This window comes from Rhinoraja longicauda, chromosome 33 (assembly GCF_053455715.1).
Source record: "Rhinoraja longicauda isolate Sanriku21f chromosome 33, sRhiLon1.1, whole genome shotgun sequence".
Lineage (NCBI taxonomy): Eukaryota > Metazoa > Chordata > Chondrichthyes > Rajiformes > Arhynchobatidae > Rhinoraja > Rhinoraja longicauda.
Window position 1 is genome coordinate 7,571,996 of NC_135985.1, and position 24,798 is coordinate 7,596,793.

At 47.3% G+C, this 24,798-nt stretch overlaps 1 protein-coding gene across 1 annotated transcript in view; it reads left to right on the forward strand.

The window, feature by feature from the left end:
- The first annotated feature begins 269 nt into the window (after positions 1-269).
- The window catches only part of lysmd2 (LysM, putative peptidoglycan-binding, domain containing 2), a 37,502-nt gene continuing 12,973 nt past the window's right edge, over positions 270-24,798 (forward strand). Inside the window, exons 1-2 of the mRNA XM_078427532.1 lie at positions 270-508; positions 20,893-21,236. Of these exons, the coding sequence (XP_078283658.1) occupies positions 278-508; positions 20,893-21,236 (575 nt within the window). The 5' untranslated portion in view covers positions 270-277. The remainder of the gene's footprint in view (positions 509-20,892; positions 21,237-24,798) is intronic.

The following is a 24,798-nucleotide window of genomic DNA, read 5'->3' on the forward strand; positions in this document are numbered from 1 at the left end:
TCAGTGCAAGGGGGAGTGGGGGGTTGTCTGCACCACGTTGGGGGAGGCGGGCCATTCGGCCCGTCCACTGGATGCTGTTCCCCGGGTCATGCCGTGTTTCGCTGCCAACCTCCCCGCCTCCTGCTCAGAGCGGCGGAGGTTGTGAGTGTGTGTGGTGTGTGTGGGAGCGGCTGCTGTTGCTGTTGCTGCTGCCGGGGGGAGGAGGAGGAGGAGGAGGAGGAGGCCGGGAACTGCAGGCCCGGTCCCGGGGGGAGAGGGGAGAGGGAGAGGGGGCGCCATGGCCCAGGCCCAGCGGGAGGCCGGAGCGGCGGAGAAGGCCGGAGAGGCCGAGGAGGAGGAGAAGGAGGAGGAGGAGGAGGCCGAGCTGTGGCAGAGCCTGGCCCGCACCAAGGCGCGCTGGTACGGCAGCACAGCGAGCGTGGCCGCGCCCCTGGCCGAGCGCTACGTCCATCACCCGGTGCGGGGCGGCGACACGCTGCGGGGTCTGGGCCTACACTACGGGGTGACGGTGAGTCAGGGGCCGGGGCCCGGGGGGGGGGGGGGGGGGGAGAGGGGATAGAGGGGAGAGAGGGTAGGAGAGAGAGAGAGTGAGGAGGGAGGGGGGGGGGGAGATAGAGGGAGAGAAGGGGAGGGGAGGGAGAGGGAGGGGAGAGAGGGAAGGGGAAGGAGATAGAGGGGAGAGGGGGAGAGAGGGTAGGAGAGGGTAGAGAGGGTAGGAGAGGGTAGAGAGGGAGAGGGGAGGGAGGGGGGGAGAGGGGTGGGAGGGAGGGGGAGAGATAGAGGGGAGAGGGGGATAGAGGAGAAAGTAGGAGAGAGAGAGGAGATAGAGGGGAGGGGGGAGAGAGGAGGGAGAGGGTAGGAGAGGGTAGAGAGGGAGAGGAGAGGGGAGGATAGAGAGGGGAGGGGAGGGAGAGGGGAATGATAGAGGGAGGAGAGAGGGGAGAAGAGGGGAGAGGGTGGGAGAGGGTAGGAGAGAGAGAAGAGAGATAGGGGGAGAGAGGGTAGGAGAGAGAGAGGGGAGAGGGGGATAGAGGAGAAAGTAGGAGAGAGAGAGGAGATAGAGGGGGGAGAGGAGAGAGAGGGGGATAGAGGGGAGGGGAGAGGGGGATAGAGGGTAGGAGGGAGAGAGGAGGGGAGAGGGGGATAGAGGGGAGGGAGGAGAGGGCCCAGATCAGTGGGGAGACACTGGACACAACATCCCCTTTTGCACCCTAATCCTCTCTCCCCCTCTTCTACCCACTCTCACCCCCTTTCTAATTCCCCCCCTCCCCTCTCTAACCCCCCTCCCTAATCTGATCTCCCTCCCTTGTCCTACCCCTCTCCCCTCTCCTATCCCCCTCCCCTCTCTGATCCCCCACCCCTCTCTGATCCCCCTCCCCAATCTGATCCCCCACCCCTCTCTGACCCCCACCCCTCTCTGATCCCCCACCCCTCTCTGATCCCCCTCCCCAATCTGATCCCCCACCCCTCTCTGACCCCCACCCCTCTCTGACCCCCACCCCTCTCTGATCCCCCACCCCTCTCTGATCCCCCACCCCTCTCTGATCCCCCACCCCTCTCTGATCCCCCACCCCTCTCTGATCCCCCACCCCTCTCTGATCCTCCACCCCTCTCTGATCCCCACCCCAATCTGATCCCCCTCCCCTCTCTGATCCCCCACCCCTCTCTGATCCCCCACCCCTCTCTGATCCCCCACCCCTCTCTGATCCTCCACCCCTCTCTGATCCCCCCACCCCAATCTGTTCTCCCCTTCTGAACCACCTCCGCCCACCTCTGCCCCGCCAATTCTGCCCACCTATTTCCTCACTCCACTTCTGCCCCCCATCCTCCCTTCTGCCTCTGTGTCCTCTGATCCCATATTTGTTCCTAGTGCTCCCCATTGCCCCACCTGCACCCCACATTCCCCCTTCTGTCCCCCACATCCTGCCTTTTGCCTCCCCCTTCAACCCCTCCTCCAGCCCTTGTGCCCCTGCTCCCACCTTCTTCAGGTCCCCTTCTGGCCCCTGCCCTCCTTCTGCCCCCTCTGCACCCCCCTCCTCCTATCCCTGCTGCCCCATTTCTGTCACCTCCTGCCCTCTCTGCTCCCATTCCCGGTCCCTGTGGCCCTTTTGCCCCTCTCCCCAATGACCCGCCCTTCACCCCCCAGCTCCCTCCCCCCCTCCTCCCCATCCCCTTTCAGCCTCCCATTCCCCCTCCCCCCACATTTCAGCCTCCCTCCTCACCCCTCCCCTCCTCTTCCTCCCCTCCCCCCCTCCCCTGTCACCTTTTGCCTACTTAAAACAAGAAAGAAAATGTGATCGTTCCAGTGTGATTTTTTGAAACATTTAATGGAATGAAATTCAGTTGTGAATTCTGGTTTAATAGTTGTCCACCGTTCATTAGATTTCTAAACTGTAATTTAGTATTTAGCTATCTTTGTTCAAATCCCTATCATAATTAACACATCACTAGAAAACTTATAAGTTCTGAGTATTCAATTAATAACACAAATACAGTGCAACAAACAATCTGCTGGAAGTAACTTGGCAGTTCGAGCATCACCTGTGGAGGGAAATTAGCAGTCGACAGTTCGGGTCGGGACCCTGCATTAGTCAATATGAAGGACTCTGGCATGAAACGATGTCTGTCCATTCCCTCCACAGATGGGGATCGTCCCGAAACGTCACCCATTCCTTCTATCCACAGACGTTGACTGACCCGCTGAGATCCCACAGCTGGAGGTTGTTTGTTGCTCCAGTTTAAATGGGAGGGGGGAGTTTAAGTGCTGAGCAACCCAGAGATCAGGCGGACTGAGGCGGACTGAGGCGAAACGATCGCCGAGCCTGCGCTTGGTCTCGCCGATATACATGAGTTGTGCATCCTTTTGTTAGCTATCTTTCATTGATAGAAGAAATATTCACTGTTCCTTAACTAACCTTTCGAAAGAAACCATGGGTTTTCTTTGGAGACCATGGAGAAGTGATGTTTTGAGTTTGTTTCGGTTTCCAGGCTTTGTCCTGCCCCTTCTCTCTTCCAGTTTTCCACCCCTCACCCCACATCTTCAGTTCCTTGTTTCTCTATTGTAAAACCTATTTGTATTGCTAATGTTAAACCATAGGCCTTAAATTCTGGCATGAATTCAAGTGGTTTACATCTGTCATGAACTAAATGGCTACCTTCAATCAGTTCTTTGGCGTAAATAATTTGAAATATTTAAACTTTTCAGCGGAATTGTAATAAAAATTTTCATTGGGCTTCCTGTATTTAATTCTTAGCGTTTCATACAAAGAGGATTAAAGTTATTGCGGGAACATTCAGTGAGTGTCTCTGATTGTCAGGACAGAGTCTGGAATGGATACCATAAAGCAACTAAAGGGATGCCAGGAATCTGTTGCCAGGAAGCTGAGACGGATGTACTGTTAGTTTATGTAGTATTAATATCTTTTTAATATCTTGTTTGGAGATATGGTGTTTGTCCCTGTACAGATGTTGCTTTTTTTTGCTTGATGTCTTAGTCCAAGCAGACTGCAAGACTCTTCGATTTAAGGCTAATGGCTGCAAATTTAAATGACAATGCGAGAAAGAATATAGACAATATAATCAATAAGTACCTATTGTCTAGTTTGCTGAATTCAAAGGTACTAAATGCCCAAATTCTTTCTTTCCAAAGTTGTTGAATATTTCAATTTTGTTTTACCAATAATTGTACCAAGTGCTATCTTTTCCCGGAATTTATCCAGATCCCTTCTGAATGTACTTGGATTATGAGACCATTGTAAGCTTGAGTATTGATCTGGGTGGGTTTTTATTCTCCTCTGGAAATTTTTCAGCCTCACAGGTTAGTAAGCTGTCTTTTGAATTAGCTTGGCAATTTTTAATAGTTCTTCACCTTAAGCGGCACGGTGGCGCAGCGGTAGAGTTGCTGCCTTACAGCGAATGCAGCGTCGGAGAATCAGGTTCGATCCTGAACACGGGCGCCGTCTGTACGGAGTTTGTACGTTCTCCCCGTGACCTGCGTGGGTTTTCTCCGAGATCTTCGGTTTCCTCCCACACTCCAAAGACGTACAGGTATGTAGGTTAATTGACTGGGTAAATGTAAAAATTGTCCCTAGTGTGTGTAGGATAGTGTTAATATGTGGGGATCGCTGGGCGGCGCGGACTCGGTGGGCCGAAGGGCCTGTTTCCGCGCTGTATATCTAAATCTAAAATCTAAATAAATCCACTACCCCCACCCCACCAGTAGCTGAACCATAGATGCTCTTAACTTTAGTCTGACTGTTACCACTCTTGTTCTCTTTCTTTAGCCCATGCTTTTAGAATTATTGACTCTGAAAGCCTTGCATATTTATTCAGCACAGCATTGATATGATTTCAGCACCACAGTGCTGAAAACCACAAGGCTGGTGGTGCATGGCTTCAAGTAATGAGGCCTGGCCTGACAACATTGCACAGCCATCTGTGCTGTTGCTTTGCACAGCTAGATTCTATCGATTGTTGCAAGGCAACTTGTCACAGGCCTCACTGTGGACAACAGGCATTTTAAAGTTCTGTAAATAGATTTAATGATAATATTGCCATTAGACTGGTTACACAGCATACCTGGGACCTACAGTAATTTTGGCACAGTATTAAACCTATGTTTATTATGTGACTCAAATAAACCCCAGAAAATGCCAGAAACACACATTAGGCAGACACAAAATGCTGGAGTAACTCAGCGGGCCAGGCAGCATCTCTGGAGAAAAGGAATAGGTGACATTTCGGGTCGAGACCCTTCTTCAGACTGTGAGTCAGGGGAAAGGGAAATGAGAGATATAGGACAAATGAATGGCAACGATAATCAAGGAAAGATGGAGCTCACAATGGTCCTTTGTTGGCTGGGGGATAGGTGATAACGAGTTAAAAAGGCACTTGAACTCAACAGGACCCCAGTGAAACTAATTTCTCTTTCCCCTGACTCAGTCTGAAGAAGGGTCTCGAGCCGAGACGTCACCTATTCCTTTCCTCCAGAGATGGTGCCTGACCCGCTGAGATACTCCAGCTTTTTGTGTCTGTCTTTGGTTTAAACCAGAATCTGCAGATCCTCCCTACACATTTTGTCAGAAGCACACATTAGGTTGGGCAGCATCTGTTGAGAGAGAAACTGGGTTAATGTTTTGGGTGGGTGACATTTGTTTCAATCAGAGCTGAGAAAAGTTAGAAATCAAACATTAGTAGTCAGAACCTTTTTCTCAGAGTGGAAATGTCAAGGATTGTCGGGCATAGCTTTAAGACGAGAGGGACTAAGGTGAAAGATGTGCGGGGCAGTTTTTTGTACACAGTGGGTACATGGAATGCACTGTCAGGGGTGGTAGATGAGGCAGGTACGATAGTGGCATTTAAGAGGCTTTTAAATAGGCACATGGTTGTGCAGGGAATGGAGGGATATGGATCACATGCAGGCAGAGGACATTAGTTTATCTTGGCATCGTGTTCGACACTGACATTGTTGACCGAGCAGCCTGTGCTGTCCTCTTCTATGTTTAAAGATGTTTTAGGTCGCAGAGAATGAAGAGGTGAAGGGTACAGAGTGTACCGTGACAGGGTGGATATCAGGAAAGACTAATTCATGTAACCGATGGTGGGTTCACCTTGTTAATTGTTCCTGATCTGCCCGGAGGTGAAAGTTGTGGGAAGTGATGAATGCGGAGGTGTAAGGTGGTGGCACAGCAGTTAAAGTACAGGATTAATAGTTTACAGATCTGAGTTCAAATCCCACCAGGGCTGCCGTGGGAATTTAAATTATATTGTATGGCCGGCACGGTGGCGCAGCAGTAGAGTTGCTGCTTTGCAGCGCCAGAGACCCGCGTTCGATCCTGAGTACGGGCTTGTACGGAGTTGGTATGTTCTCCCTGTGACCGTGTGGGGTTTTTCCGGGTGTTCCAGTTTCCTCCCACATTCCAAATACGTACAGGTTTGTAGGTAATTGTCTTCGGTAAAAATTGTAAATTGTCCCTAGTGTGTAGGATAGTGTCAGTGGACGGGTACTAGAAGAAAGGGAAGGGTGGGGGAGAAAGGGGACAGAGTGGGGGGTGGGGGAGGGGGTTCCTCAGAAAGGTGTGCACTTCAAGGGCAATTGGGGATGAGGAATGAATGCTTGCTTGAGATATCCCCCCAAAATTAATGTACAGCCTTCATGATTTACTACTGAATTCAACAATTTCTGGTAACCTAGAAACAAAGAACTGCAGATGCTGGTTAATACACAAAGTGCTGGAGTAACTCAGCAGGTCAGGCAGCATCTCTGGAGAACATGGATGTGTGTCTGCCTTTCACCTGCCGCGCTTGGTCCTGCCTCTCCTCTCTCCCCGCTTTCTTTCCCCCGCTCTACAACCAGTCTGAAGAAGGGTCCCGACCTGAAACGTGGACCCTTATCCATGTTCTCCAGACATGCTGCCTGACCCGCTGAGTTACTCCAGCACTTTGTGTCTTTCCATGGCTTTATCAGCTCGACATCGGAGCATTGAACAAACTGTGCGTTTCCGTTGTGCGCTGTAACGTGCGTGGCCGTACAATTTTCCAATTATTTCATCCGCTGTGGTCTCTCCCACTCACTCAGATCAGATCATTTGTTTCCCCTTTATACTTGCAATTGCTTTTAAGTTGAATGTATTACATAACATTTGCATTTTTAATTTGTGTTTTGTGTCGAGCATTCAGTGCTTTGTCTGATTTGCAATTGCCTTTTATGAGATTTTTTTTTCAAAATAGCTTTCTTAATTGTAAATGTAAATGATAAAATTCTAAAATTTATCAGTGCATTCATAGTGGCTGTGATGTCTTCTTGGGAATTCAGAGAGCTTGCTTTCAGCTTGATGCACGGTTTGCTGTGGGCCATATTTGCAATGTTCACTACCCAAGAAGGCAGATGTTAGTGCAGTAACATTGCTGTACTTAGAGAGGTCAAAGAGTCATACAGCACAGAAACAGGACCTTCGGCCCAACTTACCCATGCCGACTAAGATGCCCCATCTACGCCAGTCCCACCTGCCCCACCATTTGGCTCATCCACATCCCCTTAAACCTTTCCTAGAAACAAAATTAGAAACAAAACAACCTTGCAACCCATTGTGAATTAAGGAGGAGATATATTTGTTAAAAGTGAGTGCATTATCACTGGTTACTCTCCTGGGAGTTCCTATATAATGCAGTTGTGGGAGAACAAAGTCTGTGGCACGCTGAAAGGAAGCCCCATAAACATTCGCTGCGCAGCAAGAAATGCCAAATAAATCTCATGTTTCAATGGTTCAGTGGTTTATTTAGTGTCAGGTGTACGGAGATACTTATTTTGCGTGTTATTGAGTCAAATCACACTAAACGCGAGTACAAGATCATCCGCCAACATTTCCGACACCTACAACGGGACCCCACCACTGGCCACATCTTCCCATCCCCTCCCCTTTCTGCGTTCCGCAGAGACCGATCCCTCCGTAACTCCCTGGTCCACTCGTCCCTTCCTACCCAGACCACCCCATCCCCGGGCACTTTCCCCTGCAACCGCAGGAGATGCAACACTTGTCCCTTTACCTCCCCCCCTCAACTCCATCCAAGGACCCAAACAGTCTTTCCAGGTGAGACAGAGGTTCACCTGCACCTCCTCCAACCTCATCTATTGCATCCGCTGCTCTAGATGTCAACTTCTTTACATCGGCGAAACCAAACTCAGGCTCGGCGATCGCTTCGCCCAACACCTTCGCTCAGTCCGCCTTAACCAACCTGATCTCCCGGTGGCTGAGCACTTCAACTCCCCCTCACACTCCCAGTCTGACCTTTCCGTCATGGGCCTCCTCCAGTGCCATCGTGAGGCCCACCGGAAATTGGAGGAACAGCACCTCATATTTCGCTTGGGCAGCGTGCAGCCCAGCGGTATGAACATTGACTTCTCCAACTTTAGATAGTTCCTCTGTCCCTCTCTTCCCCTCCCCCTTCCCAGATCTCCCACTGCCTTCTTGTCTCCACCTATATCCTTCCTTTGTCCCGCCCCCCTGACATCGGTCTGAAGAAGGGTCTCGACCCGAAACGTCACCCATTCCTTCTCTCCTGAGATGCTGCCTGACCCGCTGAGTTACTCCAGCATTTTGTGACTAAACGTGAGTACAATAGATCCTCGTCTGGAACAGCACGCGGAGAGTCGCCACGTTCTGACGCCATCTTGCAACTTCAAAGTCTCTGAAAATTCCAAACTTGGCCCAATGAGACGTGCGTTTTTAAATTTTCTCACTCTCAGGCCCTGGATGGGTGAAGTAGGAGTGGGCCCAGCGCGATGGAGTCGGCTCCTTCCACCGCCGTTCCGTGCAGCTGCCGCGGGCTGCGCTCGATCCTCTCACTCGCCCGGCTGCTGTCGGGCCCCTCGCAGCCACCTCCGCCCGCGTGTATGTGGAATTCATTTGTAACGAATCCAACTTCGGTCACCTCTCCAACTGCCCACAGGCTTTGTGCTGCCTTTGCCTCGCCTTTAATCTTGATGCTGGATGTACAAAGTCTGCTTATTCAGACCTTGTGCCTGGAGAATGAAGAGAAAGGCTCACTCCCCTTTGTTTGAACACTCCACAGTGCTTGAGATTCAACATGACCCAGGGTCCTGAAAAAAGGACTTCTGTGCAACATTTCTAGGATCAAAGACACAAAGTGCTGGAGTAACTCAGCGAGTCAGGCAGCATCTCTGGAGAACATGCTCAGGTGATGTTTCGGGTCGGGACCCCTCTTCAGTCTGAAGAAGGGTCCCGACCCGAAACGACACCTGTATATATTCTCCAGAGATGCTGCCTGACCCGCTGAGTTACTCCAGCACTTTGTGTCTTTTTTTGTACACCAGCATCCGCAGCTCTTTTGCTTCTACATTTCTAGAATTGGTTGCCGGGATGAGCTATTATATAATAAGTGTAGGTTGCTTTGCAGGAATGCAAGTTTTTTTATCGTATGTAGTTGGGGTCTCTGAATAGTGTATTGTGCATTCAGTGTTTGTACACTTGAAGCAATTCTGAAAGAGGATATTCCAGTGTCTGCCTGGACATGTGGAATGGCTTTGGACCAAACTGCGATGACAAATGATGAATTCACCACAGGAAATATTTAAGATCCTATTACAGATCCAGTGGCAGAAATAGTTATTTGAAGAATCCCGTAAAACAGTACAATTGGTAAGTACCAAAACGGAACTTTTCTTTCAGGCCACCTATTTTGTTGCTTCTTAATCCTTTTTCCTAAACATCTTTTCATGGTTATCTTGTTCAGAAGTGACAGGAGCAGAATTAGGCCATTCGGCCCATCAAGTCTACTCCACCATTCAATCGTGGCTGATCTATCTCTACCTCTTAACCCGATTCTCTTGCCTTCACCTTGACAGCCATACTAATCAAGTTAACCTCTCCAGCAATGCTTCTCCAGGTGGGAATTTCTGTTTGATTTCCATTTTGGTTTTTTTTAAATCCATGAAACAATTTGTCTGAATCATCTTTAAGAGTTCTCTTCATGGTTGTATCAATCTCAGTCAAATAAACCTTAAAGTAATGTCTAACTTCCACAGCCTTGCTTCCTTGCTTGTCCCATTTCAAGGACAATCATGCTCCTAATTGCTAGGAAAAGATGAGAGGGATATCAAGAACCTAGAGGACATAGGTTTCAGGTGAGAGTGGAAAGATTTAATAGGACCCGAGGGGCAACACAGAGGGTGGTGGGTCTATGGAACGAGCTGCCAGAGGAGGTAGTTGAGGCAGGTGTGATAGCAACATTTAAAAGAGTGGTTACAACATAGCTGTATGAACGTTGAATTTTCTAAGTTGAGGTAACTTCTACATACACTCTCCTCAACTTTTCCTTGCATTTGACCTCTTTCCCTCCCCCCTCTCTTCCTCCACTAAATGTCGATTAACCAATATCACAGTTAACAACGGTGTGTCCCTCTTGGGATTGCACCATCCCCAGTCAACAATAGGCCTATCAGGGAACCACCCTGCCTGAGGTCATCGGTTACCGGCCCTGATTCATCCTGGTCTTTTCTTTCTTCCAGTCTCCCGCCCGCCCCCCACAATCACTCTGAAGAAGGGTCCCCGGCCCCAAACGTCACCTATCCATTTTCACCAGTTGAAAATGACATTTCACCAGTTGAAAATGACAATAGCCTGACATGCTAAGTTACTCCAGCACTCTGTGTCCTTTAGTGTAAGCCAGCGTCTGCAATCTTGTTTCCACAATCAGAGGAACAAATTCATTGGACGTGATTGTTTCATTCATTGAGATGTACGAATGACAACAAAATGGCAGTTGACAGTTGCATTACTAATGCTAACTGGTTCAAAGGACGTCTTTGCATGGATTTACTACATTCGGATAATGCATTCGATGTAAGAATAATTGTAATTAATTAAGCCTCCGTTTATGTGAGCTTTGCTACGGTCTTCTTGTAATATTGATGGAGCAGTCCTTAGTACAGCTTTCAGACTTGGATCAATATAGATCACCCTGCAGTCTGCAGCAGAATGCATCTTGGAATTTGCCTCCACTCCTCCTGGGATCTGAAATTATTGATCGATGTTGCATAAAGACTCCATTCAGGATGCTTAAACCATTTGCAATTGACCATTTATCTAGCTTTACATTTTCAATTCTGTGAAACCCAAAGGGAAGGATCACAGTCACTCTCTGATGAAACATGGAACAGTTCAGTGTGTAGGAAGGAACTGGTTTAAACCGAAGATAGACACAAAAAGCTGGAGTAACTCAGTGAGGTCAGGCAGCATCTCTGGAGAAAAGGAATAGGTGACATTTCAGGTCGAGGCCCTTCTTCAGACTGACGATGTCTCCCCATAACCACTGGCATTCCTGAGAAAACAAGTCAAGTCTGTCCAAACTCCCCCTGTAGCTAAAACCCCCCTAATCAAGGCATAATTCTGGAAAACTTCCTCTGCACCTTTACAAAGCCTCTTCATCCTTCGTGTAATGGAGCAACCAGAACTACACACAATATTCCAAACACAGCCTAAACAAATGCTGTATCATGACTTCCTGATTTTTATATTCAATGCCCGACCTGTGAAAGTAAGCATACCATAGGTCTTCTATACCACACTATCTAATTATTTTGCCACTTTTGAGGAGTTATGAACTTGGACCGCAGGATTCCTGAGTACATCAATGCTCTTAAGGGTCCTACCATCAATTGTAAATTTTCCCTTTACATTTGACCCCCCAAATTACAACACCTCACACTTGCACGAATTAAACTCTATCTGCCATTTTTCCGCTCATTTCTGTAGCTGATCAAAATCCCGCTGAATACTTTGACAGCCTCCCTCTCAGTCCGCGACCCCAGCAATCTTGATCTTGAAGATTCCTCTCCAATAGTTTTCCTACCATTGGCGTGCCGCTCACCTGCGTATAATTCCCTGGATTCTCTCTCCTCCCCTTCTTAAAGAAAGGAACAACATTACCTACTCTGCAGTCCCCCAGGACTTCGCCTGTGGCCAGAGAAGACACAAAGATCTCCATTAAGGCTCTTGTAATCTCCTCTCTTGCCTCTCAATAACCTGGGATAGATCCTGTCAGGTCCCGGGGATTTGTCCCACCTTCATGCTCTTCAAGAGCCCCAACACCTCCTCCTTAATCTCAAGCTGCCCTTGCATATTATTATGGATTTGACAGCTGACCCAGTTCTGTTTTTGCGTCTTCAGTGAATGGTGAAAATTGTTGTGGAACTTAGCAACCCTTTTTGGATTTTGTTGCAGTGTGATGATTTGTAAAATTCTCATAGAATGATTCTGGAAACAATTTCCATTTGAATATCATGGAAATGTAATGAATATGTAAATATCTTTTCAATCTCCTGGCGAACTCTGTCAAGAACAATGCCCTGGGGACATTTTGAATGTCATCAATGTTTCTGGAAGACATTTTGTTGACAATTTTATTCATTTGTTTTACATTTTTATCCAGTCATTTGTTCTTTTTACAAAATGAAGTAATTGGAGATTAAAGCTGAAGAAGGGTCTTGACCCGAAACGTCACCTATTCCTTTTCTCCAGAGATGCTGTCTGACCCGTTGAGTTACTCCAGCTTTTTGTGCCTATCAAAGCTTTACTGAATATAGTTTCATTGCGCGGCAGTACAGTGGCGCGGCTGGTAGAGCTGCTGCCTCATAGCACCAGAGACCCAGGGTTCGATCCTGACCTCAGGTGCTTGTTGTTATGAGCGGTCCCCGTTCCAGGCAATCCCCAGGCTTTTGTGGGCCTCCAGTCATCGCATGTACATAGGGTTGCCAACTGTCCCGTATTACCCGGGACATCCCGTATTTTGGGCTAAATTGATGTGTCCCATACGGGGCTGCCCTTGTCCCGTATTAGGCCCGGGGGGCGCTGTAGGCCCGGACGCTGTAGGCCCGGACAGTGTAGGCCCGGATAGTGTAGTAGGAAAAAAAACTGCAGATGCTGGTTAAAATCTGTGTCTACCTTCCGGACAGTGTAGGTTCGGACAGTGTAGGTCCGGACAGTGTTGGTCCGGACAGTGTAGGTCCGGAGGCCCGGGCGCCGCGTAATGGAGGTTGAGTAACAGCCCGCCTCCAGGCCCGGGCGGCCCCCATTGGTGGAGCGGTAGAGCACGTGGCCGCTGGTTGGGTGAGGTCACGTGGGGCGCGGGGTGGTGACGTCACCTTGTCCCGTATTTGGGAGTGAGATAGTTGGCAACCCCTACATGTACAGGCAGATTAGATTGGTTTAACTAGGCCTCATGTTCGGCCCAAACATTGCGGGCTGAAGGGCCCGTTCCTGTGCTGTACTGTTCTCTGTGAACTGCGTGGTGTATTTAGAAGACACTGACTGATGCCGGAGAATGGTGCAGCAAGCAAACCCATCAGCCAGTCTTCATGTGAATCTGGCATAAATAACAGTAGACCTTTCAGCCTTGGAAGATGGTCACCGAGTCTGATCTTGTGCTTGCGCATGGCTCTTCTACCAGGAATTGCTTTTTTAATCTTTCAGACAGCAGTACATTGAGGTTGTTGTAAGATCCTATAATTCCTATAAGCTTTCAAAGTACAAACCAAGAACTTGAACTTAGAACTCAGACTGATGAAGGGTCTCGACCCGAAACGTCACACATTGGGCGGCACGGTAGCGCAGCGGTAGAGTTGCTGCTTTACAGCGAATGCAGCGCCGGAGACTCAGGTTCGATCCTGACTACGGGTGCTGCACTGTAAGGAGTTTGTACGTTCTCCCCGTGACCTGCGTGGGTTTTCTCCGAGATCTTCGGTTTCCTCCCACACTCCAAAGACGTACAGGTATGTAGGTTAATTGGCTGGGTAAATGTAAAAAAATTGTCCCTAGTGGGTGTAGGATAGTGTTAATGTACGGGGATCACTGGGCGGCACGGACTTGGAGGGCCGAAAAGGCCTGTTTCCGGCTGTATATGATATGATATGATATGATTCCTTCTCTCCAGAGATGCTGCCTGGCCTGCTGAGTTACTCCAGCATTTTGTGATACCTTCGATTTGTACCAGCATCTGCAGTTATTTTCCTATAAGAACTTGAACTTGGTCCCAGTGGATCTGCACGGCTGCTCGACAGCAAATTTGCTGATGGAGGCAGATTCCTGAATAAAACTGATGAGATTGTTTGAAATCTTGCTGAAGATACATTTGGAGCTTGGACGTCTGCATTTTTGAAGTGAAAATGGTGTCCTTGTGGCACAGCAGTGAATGTTGCTGCCTCACAGCTCCAGGGACCTGGGTTTGATCCTGACATTGGGTGCTCTCTGTCAGTGCATGGGCTTCTTCTGGGTGCTTGGCTCTCTTCCAGAAATGTACGTCCACTGTAAATTACCTATTTTTGTGGGAAAGTGGCAAAAAAAAGATTTGATGCGCATCTAAGAGCAAATAATTTGCAGGGCTGCAGGGAGGGAAGGAGAAATGGGATGGGATTGCCATACTGGGTCTAGCATGGATCCAATGGGCAGAATCGTTGCCTCATTGTGCTGTAGTAAACTGGTCTTTTCCAAGAAGATGCCATTAAGCTGGAAAGAGAAAGCAGGAACGGGGTACTGATTGAGAATGATCAGCCATGATCACATTGAATGGCAGTGCTGCCTCCATGCACCTATTGTCTATTGTCTAAGAGTGCAGAGAACAATGACGAGGATGTTACCAGGACTAGAGGGCCTGAGCTAGAGCGAGAGGATGGGCAGGCTGGGACATTGTACGTTGAGCGCAGGAGGCTGAAGGGTGATCTTATCGAGGTGTATAAAATCATGAGGGGAATAGATCGGGTGAATGCACAGAATCTTTTACCCAAATAGGGGAATTAAGAACCAGACGACACAGGTTTAAGATGAGATGGGAAAAAGGTGGTCAGAGGAAGGAGTTGAGGCAGGTACAATATTATAATTTAAAAGACGTTTGGATGGGTACATGGATGGGAAAGGTTTAGAGGGATATGGGCTAACTGCAGGTAAATGGGACTGGCTTAGATTGGGCATCGTTATTGGCATGGACGAGTTAGGATGTCAGGTTATGTAAGAAAATAACTGCAGATGCTGGTTAAATCTTTTCCCTCATCTTAAACCTATCCATTCCCCGCTAATGATTTTATACACCTCTGTAAGATCTTAAAGAGCTATGGGGTTTTATGAGCTTTCTAATGAGGTCATGGTTTAAGGGACTATGAATGTGATATTCTGATGCTAGTCCAACAATGTAATTAGTGTTTGAGACTTGCGTCCAATAACTTACGCCATATATCATTCACAACTGTGGGAAGATGGCGTTTTTAAGTACTGGATTACTCTTGACAACTTTGTCATCTGAAGGCTTTTATTGAAATCCATTAAGAAAAGAAAGAAATCAGCTGGACTAGCAAGACTCAAGTTAATAGACAATAAACAATAGGTGCAGGAGGAGGCCATTCGGCCCTTCGGCCTTTCAATGTGATCATGGCTGATCATTCTCAATCAGTACCCCATTCCTGCCTTCTCCCCATACCCCCTGACTCCGCTATCCTTAAGAGCTCTATCCAGCTCTCTCTTGAATGCATTCAGAGAATTGGCCTCCACTGCCTTCTGAGGCAGAGAATTCCACAGATTTACAACTCTCTGACTGAAAATGTTCTAAATGGCCTACCTCTTATTCTTAAACTGTGGCCTCTTGTTCTGGACTACCCCAACATTGGGGACATGTTTCCTGCCTCTAACATGTCCAACCACTTAATAATCTTGTACGTTTCCATAAGATCTCCTCTCATCCTTCTAAATTCCAGTGTTCAGTATTAATGTTCAGGAACAGTACATAAATTGGGGTCGGATTTGGCCAGAGTCCTGGTTGACTGGCCACCCTTTTTTCAGTGTAGGAAGGAACTGCAGATGCTGGTTTAAGCCGAAGATTGACACAAAAAGCTGGTGTAACTCAGCGGGTCAGACAGCATCTCTGAAGAAAAGGAATAGACGACGTTTCGGGTCGAGACCCTTCTGATTGAGAATCGGGAACGAGAGATATAAACGGTGACATAGGGAGATATAGAACTAATGAATGAAAGATATGCAAAAAAAGTAAGGATGATATAGGAAACCAGGCTATTGTTAGCTGTGGCCTAGGTGAAAATGAGTTACAGACAATGAGACTTAACGAGACGACTGAAACCAGTACAATGACTTAGGTGTAGGAGGGACGAAGAGAGAGGGGATATAAGGGTTACTTGAAGTTAGAGAAATTATTGTACTGGTCGTAAGCTGCCCAAGCGAAACCTTTTTTTTTCATATTGGATGGAAAGGCTATCAAGTTTTAAGGTAGTTATTTTTTAATGAATGTTTCAAGGCAGCTTACATTGAACTGGATTGTTGCAGTACAGAGATAGGCAAGCAAGTTTCCTCTCACTCGCTTTAGAGTAACTTAACTTTCTTGGGCATATGTTCCATTAATGGCCATGAATTCTCAACAGCATAAATAGCATCTGTAATTGATTGAAGAAGTAAAAAAGAACTATACATAAGGGACTGCAGAATCTTGAGCAAAACACAAAGTGCTGGAGGAACTCAGCAGGTCTGGCAGCATCTGGGGGTGTGGGGGGAATGGACAGGCGATGTTTCAGGTTGGGACCCTTCTCCATTCTGTCTGAATGAGTTTGAAGAAAGGTCCTGAACCAAAATGTCGCCTGTCCATTCCTTCCCCAGATACTGCCTGAACCTCAAAGTTCCTCCAGCACTTTGTGATTCGCTAAAGCAAATTGTGCTTGTTTTGTCGAGCTAAAACAAAGAACTCATTAATCCAGCCTTCATTACTGATAAAAGTGCCAGGTGGAAGTGCTTCACTTGGGGTGCGTTGACCATCAGAATCCTGGCAGGTAGGAAAATCAGAGATTGTTGGAAGGTAAGATTTCCAGATTGTGAGCACTTTGCCTTGATACTCGTGACTGTGTAGCCACTTAATTTTGCCCGATTGTGCAGGAGCTCAACAGTGGTTCCTGTTTCACAAAGCACATTTATACAGCCTGTATAAGTACCAGCAGAAGCAGAAGTGGCCAGCACCTTTAGTTTAGTTTAGAGATACAGCGTGGAAACGGGCCCTTCGGCCCACCGCGTCCACGGCGACCAACGATCCCCGCACACTAACACTATCCTACACACACATCAAACCAGTTAGCCTACAAATCTATACGTCTTTGGAGTGTGTGGGGAAACCGGAACTCGCAGAGAAAACCCACGCAGGTCATGGGGAAAACGCACAAACGTTCGTGCAGACTGCACCCATTGTCAGGATTGAACCCGGGTCACTGGCGCTGTAAGGCAGCAACTCTACTACTGTGCCACTGTGCCGCCCTGTCAAAGGAGCAACTCAATAACTGCATCGCCGTGCCTATTAACTGAGGGATGGTAAAAGTGCCTCCAATTTCAAAATGTAGTTTAAACACTCCAGGAGTCTTTTGGTTTACTATGTTACATTATCCTGTTGGATTTCTAAAGGACATATGGAAATTTTAAAAGACATTTGGGCGGATATAAGGATTGAAGGGTTAGGAGTGATATGGAGCAAATGCAAGCAAATAGGACTAGCCCCATATGCCAACTTGGTCACATGAGTTGGGCTGAGTGGCCTGTTTCTGTGCTGTACAGCTCTATGACTCGTTAGCCCCGTGACTAGGTTATGTCCATGGTGAGGAATACTGTGAATTTGTGAGATGGCACATGTTAAGGGTTTGCTGTGTTTCCTACGGCTGTATCAATATAATCTTTCGTTAAATTGCACCAATGTTTCTCGCTACAACCATTCCATTCCTCAAACTGCCCTCACAGAAATCCTCTCTGACTCACCAGATGTTTTTGAAGCTTAAAGATTGCTTTCACTTTCCTGGCTCTGCTGAAAATATCCAATTGAGTTGCAGCCACAGGATGTGATTAATGATCTGGGCTGCTCACACGGACACAAGGCATGAGTGGGAATGGGCGGCCCCGCCAGTACTGTTATCATCTTTCCTCTGTCACATACAATATCACTTGCCCATTGTTTGCCAGTTATAAAACATTCATTGAATTAATTTGCTGGCTTTTTGTTTTTGAGGGAAAGAAAGGTACGTGAGGGAGTTAGATTTGCGTAACGTGTCCTGAGGCCTCATGAGATTTGACTCGGTTATTTGGGACATGACTAGATGCAGGGATATTTCCAACAGTGAGGTGCATAACCAGGAAGAAAGATGAAGGACACAAAGTGCTGGAGGAACTCAGCGGGTCAGGGAACATCTCTGGGGAACATTGATAGGTGACGTCTCGGGCCGGGATCCTTCTTCAGATGAAGAATGAAGGCCTGTAAACCCGTTATTGAAGAATCCACCACTGAATCCTTTATCATAGACATGTTCATCTTGCCCCTCAGTTACAATGTAATTCATAGAATTCTCCTCCATACACAGGCAGAGAGAGGGGGAGACGGAGAGAGGGGGAGAGAGACAGAGAGACATGCACACACTGTGATTATGTCGAAGGCCTCCTTCAAGATTATGTTTGATGTGCACCTTTGAGGTAGTGATCTCATTGTGGAGTTGGGAGGAACTGCAGATGCTGGAATCGCGAGCCTAACAGGAGGCTGAGGGGTGACCTTCTTGAGGGGCATGGATAACGTGAACACTCACAGTCTCTCACCCAGGGCAGAGGGTTCAAAAACTAAGGGGCATAGTCCTGTGAGAGGGGAGAGATTTAAGAGGGACCTCGAGGGCAATGTTTTCACTTGGAGGGTAGTCCATATCAATTACAGCTTTCAGACATTTGGACAGTTACATGGACAGGAATAGTTTAGAGGGGTAGGGGCCAAATGCAGGAAATTGGGGCTAGCCCAGAATGATAGAGGTCAGCATGGAGTTGGTGGGCCGAAGGGCCTGTTCCTGTGCTGTACAGCTCCATGAGTCCACTATCATATACCTGCTGCATCGGGAGCTTGCTTAGCATTCAGAACGCCATCCCAAGAGTGCTGATGGAATCATTGTCCAAAAGCCATGCGATGGCCTCATGCATGACTGACTGCATTGCTGCGCCAGGCAGCTGGCATGCATCCAGCATTGATCAGCACATTGATGGTTTGGGGAGGCAGCTGGTGTGAGTGGGTGTTGGGCAGGCTGGGGGAGGGCTGTGCGTTTGCTCAGCTGCTGAGCTGCGGGGCGGTGACTAGTAGCGTCTGATTCGGGTGTCGACAGACTGCGCAGACACCCTCTCTCCATCCGCACGCTCACGGGACGCGGGACGACCAGCCTGGTGATGTTTGCCGACCTCCAAGGACAGGAGGAGGTAGCAGCTTCCATTAGAGTGTGCAGCAGGCGCCGAGAGAGACTGTGGTGTGCAGGCGGGCAGTCAACAAACGGAGCAGGTGCTACCAAGTCCCCAGGGCTGGTCACGTGTACTGTGCTACCATTTGTGGTACATCTCCGAGCCTCACACCTCAGTGCTGAGTGACTCCACTCCTCGCCCCAGGCTGCCAACACCAATTTAGATTCGTTTATTGACTCGTGTACCGAGGTACCGTGAAAAGCTTTTTTGTTGTATGCTAACCAGTCAGTGGAAAGACTATACAGGTTTACAGTCGAGCTGTCCACAGTGTACAGATACACGATAAAGGGAATAACGTTGAGTGCAAGATAAAGACCAATAAAGTCCGATTAAAGATAGTTCGATCGTCTCCAGTGAGGTAGATAGTAGCTCAGAACTGCTCTCTCGTTGTTGGTAGGATGGATGGTTCAGTTGCCTGATAACAGCCGGGTAGAAACTGTCCCTAAAATATGGAGGTGTGCGCTTCCACACCTCTGTACCTCTTGCTAAAGGAAGAGGGGAGCAGAGGAGGCAGCAGCTTCCATTACAGGAGGCGCTGAGAGAGACCGTGGCGGGACATTGTGAGACTGGTCCTTGATTATTGCTGGTGACCAGCCTCTCCTCGCCAAGCCCTGCGGAGTCCAGTACCAGGGCAGGGATTCACCGGCTCCCAGGTACAGGAGCGGGGAAAGCAGGAGTCACAGTCATGCTGCGTGCAAACAGACCCTTTGGCCTAACTCGCCCACACCGACCGACACGCTCCATCGACACAAGTACCACCTGTCTGTGTCTGGCCCATATCCCTCTAAACCTTTCCTATCCACGTACCTGTCCAAGTGTTGCTTGTGCGTTGTGACCGTACCTGCCTCAACTACCCCCTCTGCCACTCGCATCAGCCTCCCAGTACAGCCCTGAGTAGACGCCTTTCTTAAAGCATAAGAAGTCTGGCTCTATAAGTACTCAGATGGAGAACAAAGGTGCTATGACAATGTAGTGCCGAACAGATACCAGCCCAGAGCTCTGCATGTAAGGCCATTCCATCAGAGGTGTATTCACTTGCTGTAGGTAAACTGGTAAGCTACAACTGGAATAAACTGCTGGTTTAATTTTGAACATTCTGGCTGTGGATATGATGCCCCCAGCTCCAGAAATGCCCCGATAAAGGGCACCCACTGCTGGGCAGTGTGGCTTATTTTCCCTGCATGTCCCACATCAGTTGTCCTTGAGGCAGTGAGCCAGTAGCCATTAAGATACTACTCAAATGCAGTTCATTAAGATGCTTTATAGCTGTATTGGTTTCGTCCCATCAATCTGCATTTAAGTCTTGGTCCCAAGGTAAAACTCCAGCGTCTAATAAATCTTCATTGTTTAGTTTTCCCTGGAGTATTGGTACTTCAACCAACTTAGTAGAATACTGTGGGGCGGCACAGTGGCACAACGATGGAGTTGCTGCCTCACTGCACCTGAGACCCAGGTTCGATCCTGACAACGGGTGCTGTCTGTACGGAGTTTGTACGTTCTTTCTGTGACCACGTGGGTTTTCTCCAGGTGCTGCGGTCTGCATCCACATTCCAAAGACGTGCAGGTTTGTCAGTTAATTGGCTTCTGTAAATTGCCCCTGGTGTGTAGGATGTGAAAGTGAGGTAACATAGGACTAATGTACGGGTGATCGATGGTCAGCGTGAGCGGAAGGGCCTGTTTCCACAACGTATCTTTCAATTAAACTAAACTAAACCAGCTAAGTTTACACCAGAGTAACTCAGCAGGTCAGGCAGCATCTCAGGAGAGAAGGAATGGGTGACGTTTCGGGTCGAGACCCTTCTTCAGTCCCGACCCGAAAACGTCACCCATTCCTTCTCTCCTGAGATGCTGCCTGACCTGCTGAGTTACTCCAGCATTTTGTGAAATAAATACCTTCGATTTGTACCAGCATCTGCAGTTATTTTCTTATATTACATCAGAGTACAATTTATACCAAAATGCCACCATCATTACAGGTTAAAATTTATTTAGCAGACATCAGAATATGGGAAATATAATATTGTAAAACAAAACAAATCTGCAGCTAAGATGTCGTTAACATTTATCCTGATTTTTTTCCTAGACGGAGCAAATTAAAAGGGCAAATAAACTCTTCACAAGTGATTGCATATTCCTGAGGAAAACCCTCCTTATCCCAGTGGTATCGGAGAAGGGGTCACTGTTTAATGGACTGAACTCGTTGGACTCTCCTGAGAATGAATCCAGAGAAACGTATGCATTCAGTGACGGAAGGCCTCTGAATAACGAAGAAGAAGAAAGCTCTTCATCTCCGAGTCCAGAAGATCCAGACACCAGGCCCACGCAGCCTGAGGAACTGTCTGCAAAAGACTACTTACAGAGACTGGACTTGCAGATTAAACTATCTACGCAAGCGGCTGCTAAAACAATACAGGAGGACGATCACGGGTAATTGTATTTTAATTAAGTGCACAATATATATGCACTGCACTGTAGAGAAAGGCATAGGTAGAGTGGATGTGGAGAGGATCTTTCCAGTGGTGGGAGAGTCTAGAACCAGAGGCACAGCCTCACAATAAAAGGATGTGCCTTTAGAATAGAGATGAGGAGGTGGTGGTGAATTTGTTGAATTTATTGCCACAGTGGAGGCCAAATTGGTTCTTTTTAAAGCTGAGATTGATAGGTTCTTGATTAAGTGTCAGCGGTTACAGGGAGAAGGCAAGAGAACAGGGTTGAGAGGGCAAATTAGATCAGCCGTTAGATTATTTCTGCAAAAAATGCACTGATTGTGAGTAATGCATTTAACACTAAACCTTGTTTTTGGTGGATAAAGCTGAAATTATTTTAAAGCCATTTAATATGGATATTATAAGTTGAACTTTCAGATAATCATTGTGACTGAAGTTGATATTTTCAAATATTTGGTTAAATTAGCACATGTTTATCCTAGAGTACAAAGTAAGTCGGCAGTGAGGATTTGAAGATGTGGGACATTTTGCCTTTCAAGCCCGACCCACCATTCAGTGAGATGATGACCAGTTGACCTAATTCCTTATCCCCGCCTGCAACACAGTTACCCCAATGAAGCTTCATTTGTCAAGATCAAATTTATTGATCTGTAGCCTGCGGGCGACACGGGGTGGCGTAGCAGTGGAGCTACTGCCTTACAACGCCAAAGACCCAGGTTCGATCCTGACCACGGATTCTTGTCTGCACAGAGTTTGTACGTTCTCTCCATGACCTGCATGGGTTTTCTCCGAGATCTTGGGTTTTCTCCCACACTCCAAAGACGTACCAGTTTGTAGGTGAATTGTTAGAATTGCCCCAGGTGTGTGGAGGTAGTGTTAAGGTGCGGGGGTCGATGGTCGGTGCGGACCGAAGGGCCTTATTCCGCGCCGTATCTCTAAACTAAACTAAAGCTGGACAGGCTGCATCTCTGGAGAGAAGGAGTGTTGCCTGACCCGCTGAGTTACTCCACCATTTTGTGTCTATCTTCGGTGTAAACCAGCACCTGCAGTTCCTTCCAACACAGAACTAAATGCGTTTCTCGGGGTATGCGCAGATTATGCAGCTTTGCGTTACGGTAAGTCACGATGTAGCTCGCTCTCTGGGCACGCATCCCCACGCATCCCTCCGCAATGTGGGTTCATCTGGGCATGGATCGGCTGCAATAGGTTCACCAGGCATTCCTCATCCATGCTTAGCTGTTGACTGGGGTTCAAACGCGCTGTTTTTATGCACGACTCCTGCAGCTTTCAGCGACATAATCTACTAGACTGACAGCTCCCGAAGATGAAAGGGTGGAAAGTTGACGTGCTATCAGCACTTTGTACTGTGCAGGTGAAGTATAGAATGACAAAGGACAGACGCCTTCAGCTTCCTTCTGACAGTACGTTAATTGTACGTCACCTTCCATTTATCCACCTCTCTGCGACAGCACCACTTTGTAGGATTTGCATGGTTGTAATCTTTCCTGCCGCAGAAACTGCTGGCAATTGGTCTGACGTTGAGGCTTTCTGTTGCCTGGGAGGAAGCTCGAGAGCTGCTAACAGCAGGGCGAAGGTCAGAACAATTCAATTTGGGAAGATGATTGTAGCATTTGCATGTGACAAATGTTAGATTGATGCCAAAACTGCTCAAGGCCTTTCAAATTCAGCAGAGTCCCCTCGATACGCTCATCAGTTGCAAATAATATGGTGTGCTTGATGTTCTAGTTCAAAGCAAGCCTTGAAATTGCCAACGCCTCGTGATATCTGCTCCAAATTTCTTTCTCGTAAATTAAGTTAATATTCGCAAATAAATAAATCACATTGCATATATGTGGTCAGGATCCTGCCTGTCCACACGGTCATTAATTCGGAGGTAATGGTTAGTCTTTTTCATGAGAAGAAAGATTAAAACTAGACACTCAATATTTCTGGCTGCAAGCTATTTAGATAAGAGAGTTTCCAAAGAATTAGATCTTGACTTCAATTACTTGTGATATATATATATACGAGGAAGGTAAAAGTCTAATGGGTCCACAGTTACCAATAACATGAGAATTGTTGGGAGGGCATGTTGTGATGAGGGTATTAGAACAGATGTTTTAGTGGTACAGCATGGAAATAGGCCCTTCGACTCACCGGGTCCACACCGACCATCGACCACCCGTTCACTAGTTCCGTGTTTGCCCACTTTTGCATCCGACACACTGGGGGCAATTTACAGAAGCCAAACATACAAACTGTGTACAGACAGCACCCGTAGTCAGGATTGAACCCAGATCTCTGGTGCTGTGAGGCGGCAACTCCTTCCTACACATTCAGTCATCTGGTTGTCCGTCTCATCTCAGTTTGAACCATTTTACTTGCAGTAATTCAGGTCTTGCCGGTCCTCGAGGAGAGGGAGGCTCAGTAACAAGGCCGGCCCTGACGGTGGTTTGGGTCTCGTGTTTGCTGGTGTGCTGGGGGCGATTGGAACAAACGTTGCATCAAAAATTAAACATTGAGAGGTGCATTGTTAACTGGAGACGTCTCTTTGTCACATGCCTTGTACTTCTTCACAATAACAGTACGAGAGGGTATTTTATTTCAAGGCTATTTTACTTTCTTTGTAAAATACTGTACATTTGATATTCTCAACATTTATTCTCCTCAAACCCCATTCTGGTTCCAACTTTCATTAGTTTTCGCATTGCCTATGACATTCTGAACTTTATTAACACTTCCTTAATTCCTACTGTATTATGCACTTGGTAGGGACTTTGTTTTGTTATTATCAGTACTTCTGATGAGCCATTCAGGGGTCAGTTCAACATATCAAGCTTCATACGGTTTGAATGTACTGAAAAACATTTTTTTACTCGGGTTTTAGAAATATCTTCCTTACCGAGTTGCACATGGACTAAATGCATCCTATTATTTTCCAGATGTGAAGTTTATTTTCCATTGATTTTTATTTTCACATTGTTTACATGAACCAATATACATCCCTCCTCCCCTCCACTCCCCAAAGATCCTTAAACAAAGTATAGGTTTTAATCTTCAGTGCTTTGCCCTCATGGGATATGTAGTTTGCAAAGTGAAATTTTATTGTATTGCTGTGAATGTAAATTTAACAACTTCTTGTTGTCCAGCTTGTGAATGTGAAAATTTGCCAACATGGAGAATAGCTTTATTTTTGTTTAAAGAAACACTAAATATTCTGTTGGCCCACCACATACTGCAATTTTGCAGTTACGTTGCAATGGCGGGGACCAGAAATGTTGCTAGTTTAAGCGTTTAAATAAACCTGCTGATAGACACAAAGTGCTGGAGTAACTTAGTGGGCCAGGCAATTTATTTTGGAGACAAAGGGGACTGCAGATGCTGGAATCTTGATCAAAACAAAAATTGCTGGAATAACTCAGCGGGTGGGGCAGCATCTGTGGAGGGACTCCATTTATTTTACTGCTTTTGTTGGCAGCGGTACACCGGAGATCTATTCGAACCTGTGTTTTTTTTTTAACACCACTGAGTATTGCAAGAAG